Source organism: Acomys russatus, chromosome 3 (assembly GCF_903995435.1).
Source record: "Acomys russatus chromosome 3, mAcoRus1.1, whole genome shotgun sequence".
NCBI classification, from domain to species: Eukaryota; Metazoa; Chordata; class Mammalia; order Rodentia; family Muridae; genus Acomys; species Acomys russatus.
This window is the reverse complement of record NC_067139.1, coordinates 75852736-75869397: the sequence shown is the minus strand read 5'-3', so window position 1 is coordinate 75869397 and position 16662 is coordinate 75852736. Positions and strand designations below refer to the sequence as shown.

General features: G+C 45.7%; 1 protein-coding gene across 1 annotated transcript in view; it reads left to right on the top strand.

The window, feature by feature from the left end:
• Window positions 1-16662, top strand: part of Fermt2 (FERM domain containing kindlin 2) — a 78724-nt gene that overhangs the window by 41898 nt on the left and 20164 nt on the right. Inside the window, exon 4 of the mRNA XM_051142934.1 lies at window positions 12738-12872. Within this exon, the coding sequence (XP_050998891.1) occupies window positions 12738-12872 (135 nt within the window). The remainder of the gene's footprint in view (window positions 1-12737; window positions 12873-16662) is intronic.

Sequence of the window (16662 nt, the reverse complement as noted above, 5' to 3'; positions counted from 1 at the left end):
TATAGAATTATTAGATTGAAAGTTTCCCTCTTAAGAGTTTGGAAGTCACTGCTCAGAGGTCTGATGGGTTCCAGTGTTGTTATTAAATCTTGATAATGTTTTCAATTTTTTTTCTTTTAATTAAAATGGGTTGTTTGTTTGTTTGTTTCTCTGTGTACCCCTGTTCTGTCCTGGAACTCACTCTGTAGAGCAGGCAGGTCTCAAACTTTTTCTTTTAATTAATTAGTTAATTAATTTTATTTTTATATGCATTGGTGTGTCTGTGAGGGTGTTGGATCATCTGGAACTGGAGCTACAGACAATTGTGAGCTGCTATTTGGGTGCTGGGAATTGAACCTGGGTCCTCTTGAAGAACAGCCAGTGCTCTTACCTGCTGAGCCATCTCTGTCATCAGTGCTCTGAATTTTCATTTTCATCTTTCCTTTGTGGACTGCTTTTTCTCCTTGGAAACTTGTGCGACTTTTTCTGTTGCATTTTGAACTTTTATAGCGATGCTCTCTGGTTAGGGACTTATTTCCATACCTTCTTCTGGAGACTCCTGACCAGGGCCTGCTTCTTATGTGAAATGTTACTGTTTCCTTGCTCATTCTTCTCCGTGGCATGTCATCATTTGCCTTTGGTGCGTTGCCATTGGGTCATATTCTTGGGTTGACCCTCTTCCCGACTACATCTTTCCTGTTGGGTTTTTTCACTGTGGCACATTTTAATTTTTATTGCTTTGTGTTTCCCCAGAGTGTTTGTTGTATAGATGACCAATAAGTTTAAGGCTGTTGGCTTTTTTAATACAGTTGCGCCTCAGTGGACTAGTGAGCACACGCAGAACACCTCCCCTGTTGCTGATGTCTTAAAGCCTCTTAGTCTTGGCTTCTTTGATGCCCTGTTCCTTGCTCCTGGAAGTCTTTTTCTCGTCCTGTGTTGTTTTGAGCATACTAACAAGAACTCCAACACCGAGCTCTGTCCCTGACTTCCATATTTGAAACTGTTAGCGTTTTGTTGCCACCATAAGGAAGGATCATAAGTTTAGCAACTGAAAACAACAATGAGTTTTTACCTTGTAGGCCGAAAGTCGGGTACAGCAGCGTGGCTCACTTGGTCTGCTTAGACCTTTGGCTCTCCTTGCGACTCTGAGAGTCAGGGTACAGTCTGGTTCCTTGTAGTCGTAGGAATGATTTTTCCCACCATTTCTAGAGAGCTCCTGACTTCTCCTCAAGTTTATCTGACCTTTCTTCATTCACCTCTCTTGTGTCTCTTTTCCAGCATCTCTTGTTTATAAAGGATGACGTGATATTGGACCCATCCAGATAACCCAGAATTCTCTCTCCTAAGCTCAGTTGCTTACTAACTTCATGGCAGTGTCCCACACTGTTGAACTGTAGAGGCAGGGACAGGAACCTTAGGGCATCTCTAGAGTTTCTGTCCTGGAAGTTCTTCTCATATGTCTGTTCATAGTTCAGCGATGACACACCCTAGATCCCGAACAGGGAGCACTGGGTGGGGCTTAGCTCACTGTCCTCTGCAGTCCCCACACGGAGCCTTTTGGTGCTCAGCAGCTCAAGGACGTAATCCTGGACTGTTACAGTTCTCTGTTGACAGCATCCTGATGGTGGGTTAGGTGAATTTAACAGAGTAACGGAGCAGGAGACCAGTGCAAAGTGTGTTTCCATCTACTGCGCTTTGGTTTGCTGCCTCCTCACTGCCAGCATCTGGCCCTCACTGCTCTCTCCTGTTGATACTGTCCACAGTGGTCAGCCCGATCCTGCTGTTCCATTTGACTTGTTGTTGTATTTCTTTGTGTTTTTGTTTCTTTGAGGCAAGGTTGCTTTGTGGCCCAGGCTGGCTTTGAACTTGTAGACATCCTGCTGCCCCAGCTTCTGAGCGCTGGGATTATAAGTGTGTCCCATCCCCATCTGCCTGACACTCTTTCCTGCTGTTGTGCTTCCCCCTTTGAAAACTCTTTACAGGCAGGTGTGTGTTTGTGTGTCATTCTGGAAAAGTAAAAACAAATGCAGGGGCGCATTATACTTACTAAACCAGAAACTCACAAGAAATGTTTTCGAGAAAATCTAAAATGATTTTCCTCAAACAGCCTCAGTATACTAATTCTTAGTTCCTCTATCTCTAGGTCCCCTATAATTTTATGTGTGTGTGTATGTGTACAACACAAGTGTGTTATATACACACATACAGTATTGATGTAGTCCATCTACATTAGTTTGATAAATCTGATTTCATAAGCATTAAATGCCAGCGTTATATAGAGGTTTATATAGTGACAAAAGTACAAGGACATTGCTCCATGTAGGGCCTCACGAATGCCAGCTATGTTTATTATTCAATAAGACAGTATGTTTTATGTCTGACATTTTCATGTCACGGAGTCCCATAGTGTTCTCCAGTCCCACTCTTTTTGGTTTTTCGGGTTTTTCGAGACAGGGTCTCTCTGTGTAGCCTTGGCTGTCCTGGACTCACTTTGTAGACCAGCCTGGCCTCGAACTCACAGCGATTCGCCTGCCTCTGCCTCCCGAGTGCTGGGATTAAAGGCGTGCACCACCACACCCGGCTGCTCCAGTCCCACTCTTATAGTTAGTTTAGGTTTTTAAAAATTTACTAGTTCCTGATGAGAGGCACAAAGTCAGTAGACTATACTTTTATTTTTAAAAATTGAATATGTAGATGCGTGTCTGTGTGCGGGTTTACACCCGTGAGGGCAGTGCTGTGGGGGCCAGAAGAGGGTGATGGGTCCCTTGAAACTAGAGTTAAGGGCGGTTGTGAGCTATCTGACACACGGGGGAGTGAAATCTTGTCCCTCCGCAAGAGCGGTGTGAGCTCTTGGTCCCTGAGTTCTCTCTCCAGCCCACAAATCAGTTCATTCTAAATCCTTTCATTAGTAAAGCAGTCTCCTACATGAATGATTAGGTTTACTTTTTGTTGTCACTATAATAAAAGGAAAACCGATTAGTCTTACTGCATGTGCATCCAGTGGCTTGTGCAGACCACAGATGGGACTTCGCACCACTAGGAAACTGAGACGAGCTCTTCTGAACTTCTAGTTACTTTGTAAGAAGCAGGAATAAAACTTAACTTTATAGAAGTTTTATAAGAACAAGAATGCTGGAGCAAGAAGGTCTCCAAGCATTCTGTCCACCATTTTGACTTGACAAGCAGCTTGCATTGGCCTAGCTCGTTCAAAAGTACTTGTCTGTTTATGACCCACTGAGTAGTTAATAGTAGTTAATATTGTTGCTATTTTAGTTACATTCATAGGCTGTGAGCTGGACAGGAAATGACTTAGGAACAAAATTCTCAATGTATGAATTGTGCAGTGCAGAAATTCTCAGGACCCAGGAAACATGCCAAAAACACTTGAGAAGACTTCAGATGACACATGGTTGATTTCCAATCTCTCAGCTGGACAGTGACACAGAAGTGGTGGAATTGTGTCATAGCTCACCTGTGACTCATTTTGTGTCCTCCAGTATTTTGGATTTTTTTTTTTTTTAACTGTCTGCTAATGTAATTTATCTAAGTGGAAACAACTGTTGGAGGGGGGAGAGATTGCTTCCAGCCTGCCCCCACTTAGTACTGACACATGATGGAAGCTTGAAGGAACACGCATTGGCTGTTTGTTTTGGGAGTGTGGTTCCCTCCAAGGCCAGACATGTCAGATTCCCCTGGAACTGGAGTTAAAGGTGATTACATGCTGCCTGGTGTGGGTGCTGGGAACTAAACGTGGCTCCTCTGTAAGAGCAGTGTGCCATCTTAACTGCTGGACCGTCTCTCCAGCCCAGCATGGCATTTCCTTATCCCCCTCTCTTGTCCAAACATGACAGTGCCGGCTGAGAGTTAAAAGTGCAGTTCAAGCCGGGCGTGGTGGCGCACGCCTTTAGTCCCCGCACTCGGGAGGCGGAGGCAGCCGGATTGCTGTGAGTTCGAGGCCAGCCTGGTCTACAAAGCAAGTTCAGGACAGCCAAGGCTACACAGAGAAACCCTGTCTTGGGGGAAAATAATACAGTTCATAAATACCTATGTGTGCTGAGAGTCACTGTGACACATACCCAGGAGAAGCAGCTTGGCATCAGTTTTAGAGGCTTATTGTGGCAGGGAGGGCGCGGGGGAGCAGAGCAGCTTACAACTCCGCCACGAGGAAGCAGAGAGCGCGTGTGCGGTGGACTTTCTTCTTTGCATCTTGTTCCATTTGGGCCCCAGGCTGCCAACCTCCTGGGCAGTCACTCCCTCCTGAGTTATCCTCCCCAGAACTGCTCTCCCACACAGACCAGAGGAGTGCTCTGCTACTCCCTTGTGCTAAGCTTTCAAGCCAAAATTGCAACTCGTGAGAGCCACCATATAAGGTCCCTCGGATGTTAAATTCGATCATTTAGAAAGTACTCTGTGTGGGGCTGTGGGTATAGCCCAGCAGCGGAAAGCATTTTCGGCACTAGCAAGAGGGCCTACAGAGCCCTACAGAGCCCACCTGCACTCCGGGTGGGCCTGGCGACCCGCCTGTACAAGCCAGGGAAGGCAGAGACCGGGGATTGGGAGCAAGCTGGCTAGTGAGACTCGCTGCATTTCTGAGTTTGATGTAAAAACTCTCCTGCATAGGTAAGTAGAAAAATGATGGGGGAAGATTCCCCACAACAACTTAGGGCCTCCTCGCTGCCTGTGCACACACACCATGCACCCCCCACACACGTGAGCACAGATAATACACACCACGCATTTGTATGAAGTTGGAAAAACCTGGGGGAACAGTGACTCGGTTGTCAGGTGAGTTCAGGTCAGAAAGCTCCCCTGAAATATCTCCTGGGTTTCCGGACATACCCAGTCATCGTAATGAGGCACCAGACCCAAAAGCCACAGGTAAGGGGGAGTTCCTGTTAACTCTTGAGTATACAAGAGTGAAGAGCCAGCCGTGGTGGTGCACACCTTTAATCACAGCACGTGGAGGCAGAGGCAGGCTGATTGTTATGGGTTCAAGGCTAGCCTAGTCCACGTAATGAGTTCCAGGCTAGCCAAGGCTGCACAGTGAGGGAGACACTATCTCAAAAAGGAAAGAAACCCTTGCTTCTTGGTTATGTAACTAAAATATGCATATCCTTTTTGTTGGTATCACTAGTTGTATAAAATATCGGGCCCCATATGACATCTTCCTAAATATGTATTAGTGTACTTTACTCATGTTCCGCCCCATTGTTTCTCCTCCCCAATAGTCTCTTTCTTCTATTTTCATACTTTCTCTCTCTATGTAGGTCATCTATATGTATATTGATGAATCCAGATTCCACTAAATGCAGTGTTGGTCTCTTCCTCCTCCGTCACCTCTTATTTTCTCTTGCATATCTTTTGGTCCCTTCTTCTCCCATATAATCCGCTTTTACCTTCATGTTCAACACACATATGATTACATTCATCTGTGGGGAGAAAGGGAAGAGAGAGTCTGATTATGAGAGAAAACGTGGAATGTTTGTCTTCGACTAGCTTATTTCACTTAACATGGTTATCTTCATGAATAGTGTAGCAATGAACATTACATGCCCAGACCCCTGTGGCATGCTGACTTACCAAAGGCCCCGAGTGTCTGCGCAGCCTGTTAGAGCTGGAACAGATGGTAGCTCCATTTGTCAGTTTTCAGAGACAGCCCCACACAAATTTCCAGAGCAGCTGCACTATTCCACACTCACTAGTAATAAAGGTTCCTGTTATTTCATTTTGTGGATGTGAGTGTTTGCTTGCGTGTATGTCTGTGCCTGGTACCCAAGGAAGCTAGAGAGACTAGAGTTTATATAGACAGGAACTACCGTGTCGGTGCTGGGATTTGAACCTGGGTCCTCTGGAAGAGCAGCCAGTGCTCTTCAGTTGTTCAGCCACTTCTCCAGTCCCACACTGGACTTTTTGATGATAGATATTCTCACTGGGTTGAAATGAGGTTTCAGTGAAGTTTTTTATTTGTGTTTCTTTGACTACTGATGATGTGAAATGTTTTGTTTTAAATACTTACTGGCCGCTTGGCAGTGGTGGCGCATGCCTTTAATCCTAGCACTTGGGAGAGAGAGGTAGGTGGATCTCCGTGAGTTCGAGGACAGCTTGGACTACAGAGCGAGTTCTAGGACAGCCAGAGCTGTTACACAGAGAAACCTTGTCTTGAAAAACCAAAAAATACATAAATACTTATTGGCTCTCTGTGTTTCCTCTCCTTTAGAATTTTTCATCTTTATTTTTATTATGTTTGTCTGTTAGAGATCAGAAGAGGACATTGGATCCTGTGGGACTGAAGTTCAGACAGTTGTGAGCCGTCATGAGGTGCTCAAACCTCGGCTCTCGGAAAAGCAGCCTGACCACAGAGCCACCTCTCCAGCCTCTCTGTGTGTGTTCAGTGGAAATTCTTTGCCCATTTTTGATTGGATGGTGTATGGGGAAGGATTTAATGTTTTGAGTTTTTTAAAAAACATATTCTACATATTAATTTCCTGCCAGATGAGACTTTCCAGAACCCAAACCCAGGGAGCGTGCTGGCCACAGTGGCCTGCATCTTCCCATGTAAGCAATGGCCATCCCTGCAGACGTATAAATCATGGCCATCCCCACAGACGTACCAATAGATCACCATGATCTAGACAGTCGTTCACTGAGACCCTTTTCTCAGGTAGTTTTAAAAAGACAAAAAGAAAAGAAAAGAAAAAGATTTATATGATCTGCAGAGACCAGAGTGTTCCCAGACACTTTTAGATTGTGCCCAGTTAACAGTTACAGCTAGCTATTGTATGTGTCATCCCTGTCCTAACTAGCCATCATATGTGTCATCCCTGTCCTAACTAGCCATCGTATGTGTCATCCCTGTCCTAACTAGCCATCATATGTGTCATCCCTGTCCTAACTAGCCATCGTATGTGTCATCCCTGTCCTAACTAGCCATCGTATGTGTCATCCTGTCCTAACTAGCCATCGTATGTGTCATCCCTGTCCTAACTAGCCGTCATATGTGTCATCCCTGTCCTAACTAGCCGTCATATGTGTCATCCTGTCCTAACTAGCCGTCATATGTGTCATCCTGTCCTAACTAGCCGTCATATGTGTCATCCCTGTCCTAACTAGCCGTCGTATGTGTCATCCCTGTCCTAACTAGCCGTCATATGTGTCATCCTGTCCTAACTAGCCATCATATGTGTCGTCCTGTCCTAACTAGCCGTCACATGTGTCATCCCTGTCCTAACTAGCCGTCATATGTGTCATCCTGTCCTAACTAGCCGTCATATGTGTCATCCTGTCCTAACTAGCCGTCACATGTGTCATCCCTGTCCTAACTAGCCATCATATGTGTCATCCCTGTCCTAACTAGCCATCGTATGTGTCATCCCTGTCCTAACTAGCCGTCATATGTGTCATCCCTGTCCTAACTAGCCGTCATATGTGTCGTCCCTGTGTTTGGAAGGTAGTGAATGCAAGACGACCTGGGGTCATCCTGAGCGACACACAGAGTTCACAGCCAGCTTTTTAATAGGAAGACACAGGTCTTCTTGCTCCACTTTTGCCTTAAGATTGTCATGGCCTTTGGGGGAATCAGTCATTCGCAAGAGAAATGTGGCATAAAGAAAGATGAACCCAGGTGTTTGTAGAAGAATTTAGTAATGGCATCAGTATTAGAAGAAATGGTCATTATATTTACAGAGGACTGTGTAGGTGTTAAAATTATTATCTACATGGTTATGCTTCAGTAAGGAAGCACTTAAAGGGAGGCAGAGACAGGCGGATCTCTATGCCCTGTGTTCAAGACCTGCCTGGTGTACATAGTGAGTTCTAGGACAGCCAAGGCTACATAGTATGATCTTGTCTCTGCCCCCCCCCCAAAAAACCCAAAACATTTATAAATCATACTTTTTTTCTATTTTTACCACAACTGTATTTTTTTTTTTTTTAACAATTAGAAGAAAACACTACATGAGATGGTACTCCCACTGTGCCTGTGGTTTCACCCCCCAAGATTCCATTTACCACTGGTCAGACACAGTTCTATAATATTGAATGGAAATTTCCAGAAATAGACAGCTATAAGTTTTGTAGCCTTCTAAGCAGGATGGTGAAGCCTCCCCTTGCCTCACCCTTTGCTCAGTTGCGCACACACACACTGCCCTTAGCCACCAAGTTGCCGTCAAGTTAGCACATCAGCTCTCGTGGTTTGTGTTTAGCCCTGAGTGGTCTCAGAGTGCAGGAGTGGGTCTGCAAAGAAGCCTAAAAGTGCCCTCGAGGACGTCTAAGATACCACAGGAAGAACAAGCGTGAAATTGGCAATATTTTATTTATGTAACTTTTGTTTGTTAGAGTCTATGTAGAGATTGTCCTTTAATTATTGGTTGCCATTTAATCTGTGCTGTGAGCTTTCTTATAGCTATGTATATACAAGAACCACTGTAGAGTTTGCTACCATCGGAGGTTGCTGGGCACCCATTGGGGGTAGGAGAATGTATGTCTCATGGACAAAAGGAAACTTGTAAATAAGACAAAACAGTTCTTATCCTTTACTTTTCACAGCAGTTAATGAGGAAGCTCAGGCCTTGGCAGACTGGGTAGCCTGCCTGAGTTCTGGTAAACAAAGGTCTTTCGTTTGAGTTCAGGTAATTTGGCTGTGTTTTCTTACCTTAAATTGTGTCTCTTGGCCCTTTAGCCAGATGGCAGATCTTAGTTTCGGGTTTCCTTGAAACAAAGAGCTTCCTAGTGGGTCAGATGTGAGCTAGAAGGCTGCCACTTAAAGGACCGTGGTGCTGTGAGTGAGCTTCTGTCACAGCCTGCTTTGTGCAGCTCTTTTCCCTCTTCCTTATTTTTGGCTTTTCTATCTCTCTGCACTTTTTCTTTTCTTAAGATAGTGTTTCACTAGGTGGCCTCGAACTCACTATAGTAGACCAGGCTGGACTTGAACTCACAGAGGTCTCTGTCTCCTCGGTGATGAGTAAAGGCCTGCACCCCCATACCTGGCCCTTAATTAAGTAGATTGGGATGTGACCAATACACAACTGTCCATACCCATTTAAACTGTAAAACTGTGAAGTGTTTGGTTTGGATTGTGAGACGGCCTTGCGCTGGAGCTTGCTCTAAGGACTAAACATCCGTCTTCCTGGTTCAACATTCAGTTTGAATTTTGAGGGCTGTGTCTACACCTGCAAACTCACCACAGTTTAAAAACAAACTGTTTTCCATCTTCTGTCAATTTTCCCTGTTGGTACCACTCAGCTGCTGTCCGTCACTGAGATCTGTTGGCTTCTTGAAATTTTATTAGTGGAATCATAGGTATTAATCATGGATTTTTCTCCTTTTGGATTAGCTTCTTCCACTTAATTTAGACCCGTTCACTGTGCTGTATGTGTCAATAGGTTGTTTCTTCCTCCTGGTGAATGGGCCTCATTGTATGAGCATTGTTTCTAATAATATGCAAATTGCACATTAAAAAAAAAAATCCATTTGAGTTACTCCCAGTTTGGAACTTATGAATAAAGCTGCTGTAGATGTGCTTTTCACTTTGTTGGGTGTACAGGAGGGTATCCAAGCTGTGTGCCAGCTGCATGTCTAAACTGTAAGAAACTGGGGGACTGTTCCACGTAGTCCCTCATTTCCCAGCCCATCCAGCTGCGTATGAGAGCTGCAGATGGCTCTCACCTCCTCTCATAGTTCCCACCTGTGCATCTTTGAAGGTGCTTTGATGTGTATGTGTGGGGGAGGGTGGGTGGGTATGGTGGGTGGGGTATTAGAGTGCTATCTCATTATAATTTAATTCACATTTCTTTGATGAGTGGTAATCCATTATCTTCTGGGCCATTCATTGATGAAAAGTTTGTCCCAGTCTTTAGTCCCAGTGGCTTTATTCTTCTTGAATAGTAAATATTCTTTACATATTTTAAATACAAGTCTTTTAGGTGTGCTTGCAAACATTTGATACCAATATATTGCTTCTCTCTTAATTTTCTGAACAGTGCCTTTCAAAATGCAGGTTGGTTAATTTAAATTTTTTATTTATTTCTATTTTATGTGTATGTATGTTTTGCCTGTGTGTAGATCTGTGTGCCAAATGCCCTCAAGAGGTGAGAAGAGAGTATTGGATTCCCCTGGAAAGGGAATTACAGAGGTTTGTGAGCCTCCATGTAGTGTTGGGACTCAGACCTGGGTCCTCTGGAAGAACAGCAGTGCTCTTAACCACTGAGCCTTATTTCCAGCCCCCTTGGCTAATTTGTTTTAAGAAAGAGGCAATTTTTAGAGGGTTTATGTATTGTTATTTTATATGTGAATGCCTGCCTGCATGTGTGTACCATATGTGTGCCTGTGCCAGCAGAGGCCAGTAGAGGGCACTAGACCTTCAGGAACTAGAGTTAGAGTTGGTTGTAAGCCACCTAGAATGGGTGCTGGGAACTAAACATGGGTCTTCTGCAAGAATAACAGGAGCTCCCAACTGCTCTCCAGCCCCAAAGGCAGTTTGTGGGGTGGGAGGGTTTGCATCTGTATTGGTTATGTTTCTGTTGCTCTGGCAAAGTGCCCCTGACCAAAAGCAACTTGCAGAGGAAAGCACTTATTTTGGCCCATGGCTTGAGAAGATAAGAGTCCATCATGAGGGAGGCATGGCAGCCAGCAGCAGGCGGGGTGGGAGGAGCTGGAACCGATGAGCACCCCTCTTCACACGCACGTGAAGCGGAAGTGGGGCAAAGCTATAAACGCTCAGAGTGATGTAGTCCTTCACCCAGGCTCCGCAGCCGCCTCAGACAGTGCCACCAGTGGAAGCCAAGTGACCACACACGTGAGCTTCAGGGGAGGAGCGGGTACATTCTCCTCAGACTGCCTCTGTCCTGCCTGTGTCTTCCAGTTTTACTGTTGGATGCAGGCCCACAATTCATTAAGAATTAATTTTTAACACATGGAGTTAGGTAAATGCTAATGTTTCCTTTGAAAGCCTCTGCGAATCACTCATTGTTTAGCGGTGTTTGTGGGAGGCATTCCCTTCCGTTTGAACGGCTTTGGTGCTTTCCTCAGTTTGCGCTGTAACTTTATGATGACTCGAGATCAATTAGTTTAGTTCACCCATTTTACTATTTTCTTTTTCTTTTTTTCCATTTTATTATTTTCAAAGAAAATGTCTCTTACGGATTGTTTTGTTTTTCATAGACTCTGTGAGGGTGGGCAGTTGGCTTGTTGCATAAGTGTGAGGACCTGAGTTTGGGTCCCTTACATCCATGTAAAAGGCCAAGCATGATGGCGTGCACTTGTAACACCCGTGCAGGGAGCTGAAGGGCGCGAGGGTTCACTGGGTGGCCAGCCTAGCCAGTCACTACCCTCCGAGTTCAGTGCTAGGCCTTATCTTAAAAAATAATGTTGGGAACAATTGAGGAAGATACCTGATGTTGACTGACTGCTGGTTTCTACACATGCTCTCATGGGCACACACACATGCCTGCACACACACACATACACACCCACGCTTTTTGAACCTGCTTATCAACTAAGGGAGAGCTGACTAAGGTCCCACTAATTTTGTGGGAGGGATAATATTGAGTCTTGCAATTCAGGACATAGTATGTATTGCATCTAACATGTAAGAAATATTTGCTTGGGTCTGTGTGGCTCTGCATTTCTCACCGCCGGGTTGCCAAGCACAGCACCGGAAGTGTACGCTTCTCTCGTGGGATGGTTCCGAGCATCACCGGCTTCCAGGTGGGATTCCTTCAGGAACTGCTGGAGTGCCCGGAGCAAGGTCCATGCGCAAGACTCATGACATCACCAGAGACGTGGAAGAGTGTTTTTCCACTGCATTACAGTTAGCTCTTTTTAGAGATTGCCAGTACCAGGTGGCAGCGGAAACTCGGAGTTGCAAAGCCGGCGGTGACAACTGCAGTGTTACAGCCCGTTGGTTAAGCCACCATGCTAATGGCAGAGGGTGCGGGCAATAGTCAGTTGACAATGGCCAGAATGCAGCCGCGCTTCCTCAGCCCCGGCTACCGTCAGCCCCGGCTACCGTCAGCCCCCGCTACCGTCAGCCCCCGCTACCTCAGCACCCACTACCTCAGCAGCTCTCTCCTCCGTGCATCCCCACGCCAGTCCCTCTGGAGGCGTGCTGGTGCATAAGATCTGGCAAATAGCTCAGAAACTGAGAGCACTGGCTGCTTTCTCAGAGGACTAGGATTCAGCACCCAGCACCCACATGGTAGCTCACAACCCTAAGCAGCACACAGGCATACACGCAGACAAAACACTCACAGCTAAGAAGTTAGAGGAAAATGCCTGTTAATAAGATAATCATTACATATGCTTCATGTACCATATGTACTTTATGACATAGAGAGTGATTGGTACCAGATAAGAGTTCTAGCATCCAATTATGTAGCCCTGGCTATCCTGGAACCCGTGTAAACCAGGCTGGCCTACAAGTCACGTAGATCCACCTGCCTGAGATTGAAGCCGTGTGCCACCAGTTCCAGTGGAGTTCCCATCTGTGTCCTGTCGATTCTCTGACAGCTTTGAGGCCGTTATATTTATTAGCTAATAATGAATTAAGAGAGCTTTGATGGATTTCTTTTCTAGTGTGAGAATGGAAGATGTGTGTGAGCTATATACAGTTTTGGGGAGTTTTAGCATGTCAAACGTCAGTGTGGTAGCAGTGCTGGGCAGAAGCTGACAGCCGCGAACACAGAAGGAAGTGACAAATTCATACCTTGAAATAGGTTAAGTAAACTCATTGTGCTAACTTCATCTAATCCGTTCCTTAACAGATATAAGACACCCTGAAGAACTTTCTCTCTTAAAAAAACCCAGAGATCCCACAAAGAAAAAAAAGAAAAAGCTAGATGACCATTCTGAAGACGAAGCGCTTGAGTTGGAAGGACCTCTTATCACTCCTGGATCAGGTGAGGCCCAGAGCCTGAACTGTGTGTCTTTCCTTAGGGGTACAGGGCTCATACTGTAGGTCAGGAGGAGGGTGGTCTGGTCCCCATCAGCCCCTTTCCAGTCATAGTGCCATGAAGGACCTGCTGGTCATCGTTTCATATGCTGATCGTTGAATCAGTGAAGACGGAGCCTGGTCCTTTGCTCAAAGTCTGGACACGTTATTAGTCCCAGGATTGGACTTAGCGCTTTAGTTGGCAGAAATTGAAAGCTTTTTGATAGGTAGACCTGGGGGGTGGGGGTGGGAAATCACTGTTTTGTTGATAACAGTATACCTAAAACCTTACTTAGTTACATAAGGCTTTTCTGTGTTTTGCATATCCTGGTCTCTTTGGCTCCCTACTTTTCTCCTTAGGAGTCCTTTGAGAAGCTATCTCTCGTTCCCACCCATTCCTTTCCCAGCTGAACTAGGTCTCCTCCCATCTTAAGACTTTCTGTCTCTATACTGACTTGTGTCCTCTAATAATTGTACATTCCCTGCACAAAGGGAGTCTCTCACCTTTTTTTTTTTTTTTTAAACTAAGACCTGCTCAGCCTATGGCATACATCAGGCAGTGAGGTAATTATTTGTCACTGGAAGACTAAATAGGTTAATAGTCCTGTAGTCCTGGACTCAGCCCTGTCAACATCGTGTCGGCCATGTTTCCGTTGGCCACCCATGCTGCACATGTCTGAACTCAGTTTGCTGATGTAATTCATGTCTGGCCATTTAAATTCTGGCATGGTGATGGGGAAAGCCTGTTGGTGCAACGGTGCTGCAAGCCATGCAGTGTCCACAGCCACGTAATGCACTTTACCTGTGGAAACTGGAATCCCACCCTGTCCTTTGGGGTGGATGTGTCACTACTCGCATTTCAAGGAGGATAGAATTATGGCACAAGAGAGTTAGGAAAGCATGTGTTCTGCTAATGCTCATGTAGTGCTGGTGCTCTGGGAAATGCAGACAAGATGATACACTCACTACTTAGGCTGCTTTCAGGCTAGTTGAAAAGCAGTTTTTATATTTAAAGAAGTTACACATACATGCTAACTGAATTAGAAAGTGTGCTAGGAATTCAGGGGCCAATATTACTCGCCTCAATTGGGGTATATTCAGGAATTTAGTTTGTGAATTAAGTTTGTTTGGTTTTTGAGGCAGGGTCTCTCTTTGTATACCAGGCTGTCCTTGAACTCACAGAGATCTACCTGCCTCTGCCTCCTGAATGCTAGCATTAAAGGTGTGCCAGAGAGCCGGGCGTGGTGGCGCACGCCTTTAATCCTAGCACTCGGGAGGCAGAGGCAGGCGGATCGCTGTGAGTTCGAGGCCAGACTGGTCTACAAAGTGAGTCCAGGATGGCCAAGGCTACACAGAGGAAACCCTGTCTCGAAAAACCAAAAAAAAAAAAAGGTGTGCCAGAGGTCATAGTTTTATTGTTTAAAAAAAAAAAAAAGGCAGAAAGCATAACTGACGAAGATCATGTTGGAGCCAGTTCGCGGGGGAGAAGCCTCCAGAGTGGTTCAAGACCACAGTGGAGGGTATCTGACGGCAAGTTGAAGTTATCAGTGCATTACAGAGCAGTGGGTTTCTGAATTATTTACAGAGAAAACTATTTTAGAAAGATTATTGAATTTACTTCTAATCAGTAATTTTGGAGGAGGAAGTGGATGGTAGAAAGCTCTCACACACTTTAAAAAGAATAGTTGTGACTTTTTTTTGTTGTTGTTTGTTTGTTTTTTTTTTTTTTTTTGTTCTTTAAGACAGGATTTCTCTGTGTAGCCTTGGCTGTCCTGGACTTACTTTGTAGACTAGGCTGGCCTTGAACTCACAGCGATCTGCCTGCCTCTGCCTCTGCCTCCAGAGCGCTGGGATTAAAGGTGTACACCACCATGCCCGGTGTGACATAATTTTTAAAAGGACATTTTATTGTCCTTCAGTGGTACTGACCCAGGCTCTAAACCTCTTGTAATAATAATAAAAGCCATGAAGGAGGTTGTTGCTCACAAGGACCTTCTAGCCACACCCGAGTCTATGTTAATGAGGTAACTTTTGGAAAGCTCTGAAGGATGGGACTGGTTGTCTGAGAAACCAACTATATGATTAGAGACTTGGTACCTCCCGCACTTCCCGGGGAGAAGGGCTGGACGCCGTGTTGGTCACTGCTACAGTTGGGACATGGCTGTGGCTGGGAGCTCCATTTTACTTAGCTGATAGTGTCCTGGCTCCAGGGCATGATGCCAGCGTGGTTAAAGATCTTGTAGCTGATGACGTGCATTGCCATGCATGAAGGAGAGGACACCAGAGGAAGACTCAGAGGCCAGACCTTTAAAACAAAACCCCTCAAGAGAACTTACTCGGAGTTCTCCACGCATTAGCTCATCCCCTTCTGAAGGCACTGCTCCAGTGACCGGGGGCTGTCTGTCTCCTCCTCCATGCTGCCACACTAGAGCCAGACTTCACCCCTTTGTCCCTGGAAGACAGTCCCAGCTAAGCCATAGTGACAACCAGGAACCATCTTGTCTCTGTAGTTAAGCCTCCACCACTACCCAAAAGAAAGTGAGCTGCAGCTTCCAGGTTAGCGGCTTATCCCGGTGCTGAGCATGGCCGCCGGAGCGGATGGAAATACCCCATGTACTGTGCCTTTCTCCCATCAGGTTGTGCCTCTTAGGGACTAATGACATAGTTTCTGAATTCTGTCAGCCACTCTAGCAAATTTTGAAGACAGTTGGAGCTCTGTACAGCCAGCATTAGGAGCTCAGCTGAGCACACGGACTACCCCTGGCCCCAGAAGTCTCCCAGTGTTAACTGAAAGCAGTGGAAGGTCTCTTTCAGCCATGAGGAGCCAATAATGTCTTAAAAACATAAATACATACGTACGCTTTTTCTCACTTTATGTAGGACTAAAAGTGTGTGTCTGCTGGCCAGAGTTCCCAATCTTTTTATATAAGTATATGTAGGGAGAGGCGTACATATGTGTGCAGTGTCAGAAGATGCCAAAACACCGTCAGATCTCCTGGCGATTGTGAGCCGCCCACCATGGGGGCTGGGAACAGAGCTCCGGTCCACAGGAAGCTATCTGCCCAGTTGCCAAGGCCCAGTCCTTACATCTCTTCCCTCGTGCTCTTTTCTAATTACTGGTCCTCACTAAACTCAGCAGCTCGGTTTTGGTTTTCAGTTGAATGGAGCCTGGTGGTGTGGCCCGCTACCTGTGCTCATAGTTCTGACCTCCCACACAGAGGGTGGTGGCCCTCACACCCGCTGCCTGCAGGCCTGCGCCGCCACCACACCTGATGGGGTTTTTCCTGGGGCGGAGATGAGGGTTTCACTCTTGCTCGGAACTCAGGATCTTCCCCTTCTCTGTCTAGTTTCTGGCTAGTTCCTTTTCACTCAGAGTTGCTATTTATTTCTGTGTCTTTCCTCAGTTCTTCTCTCAGGCCTGGTTTTCCGGCAGCTCTGAGTGTCCTAAGGATACTACTGGACAGCTTTGCAAGGGATCTTTTTCTTTTCTTTTTTTTTTTTTTCATTTGGAAATTTGATTTTATGTTTGTGGGTGTTTTGCATGTGTGCATACCATGTGTGTGCAGTGCCCACAGAGGCTGGACGAGGGTGTCAGAGCCCCTAGAATTGGAGTTAGAGACGGTTGTGAACTGCTGTGTGGACGTTGGGAATCTTCCTGCTCTTCTGGAAGAGCATTCTTACCCACTGAGCCATCTCCAGCTCCATCATACCTTTTAAAGAATGGACCTCAGGGTTGTAATGAAAGACTGCTGCTGCCA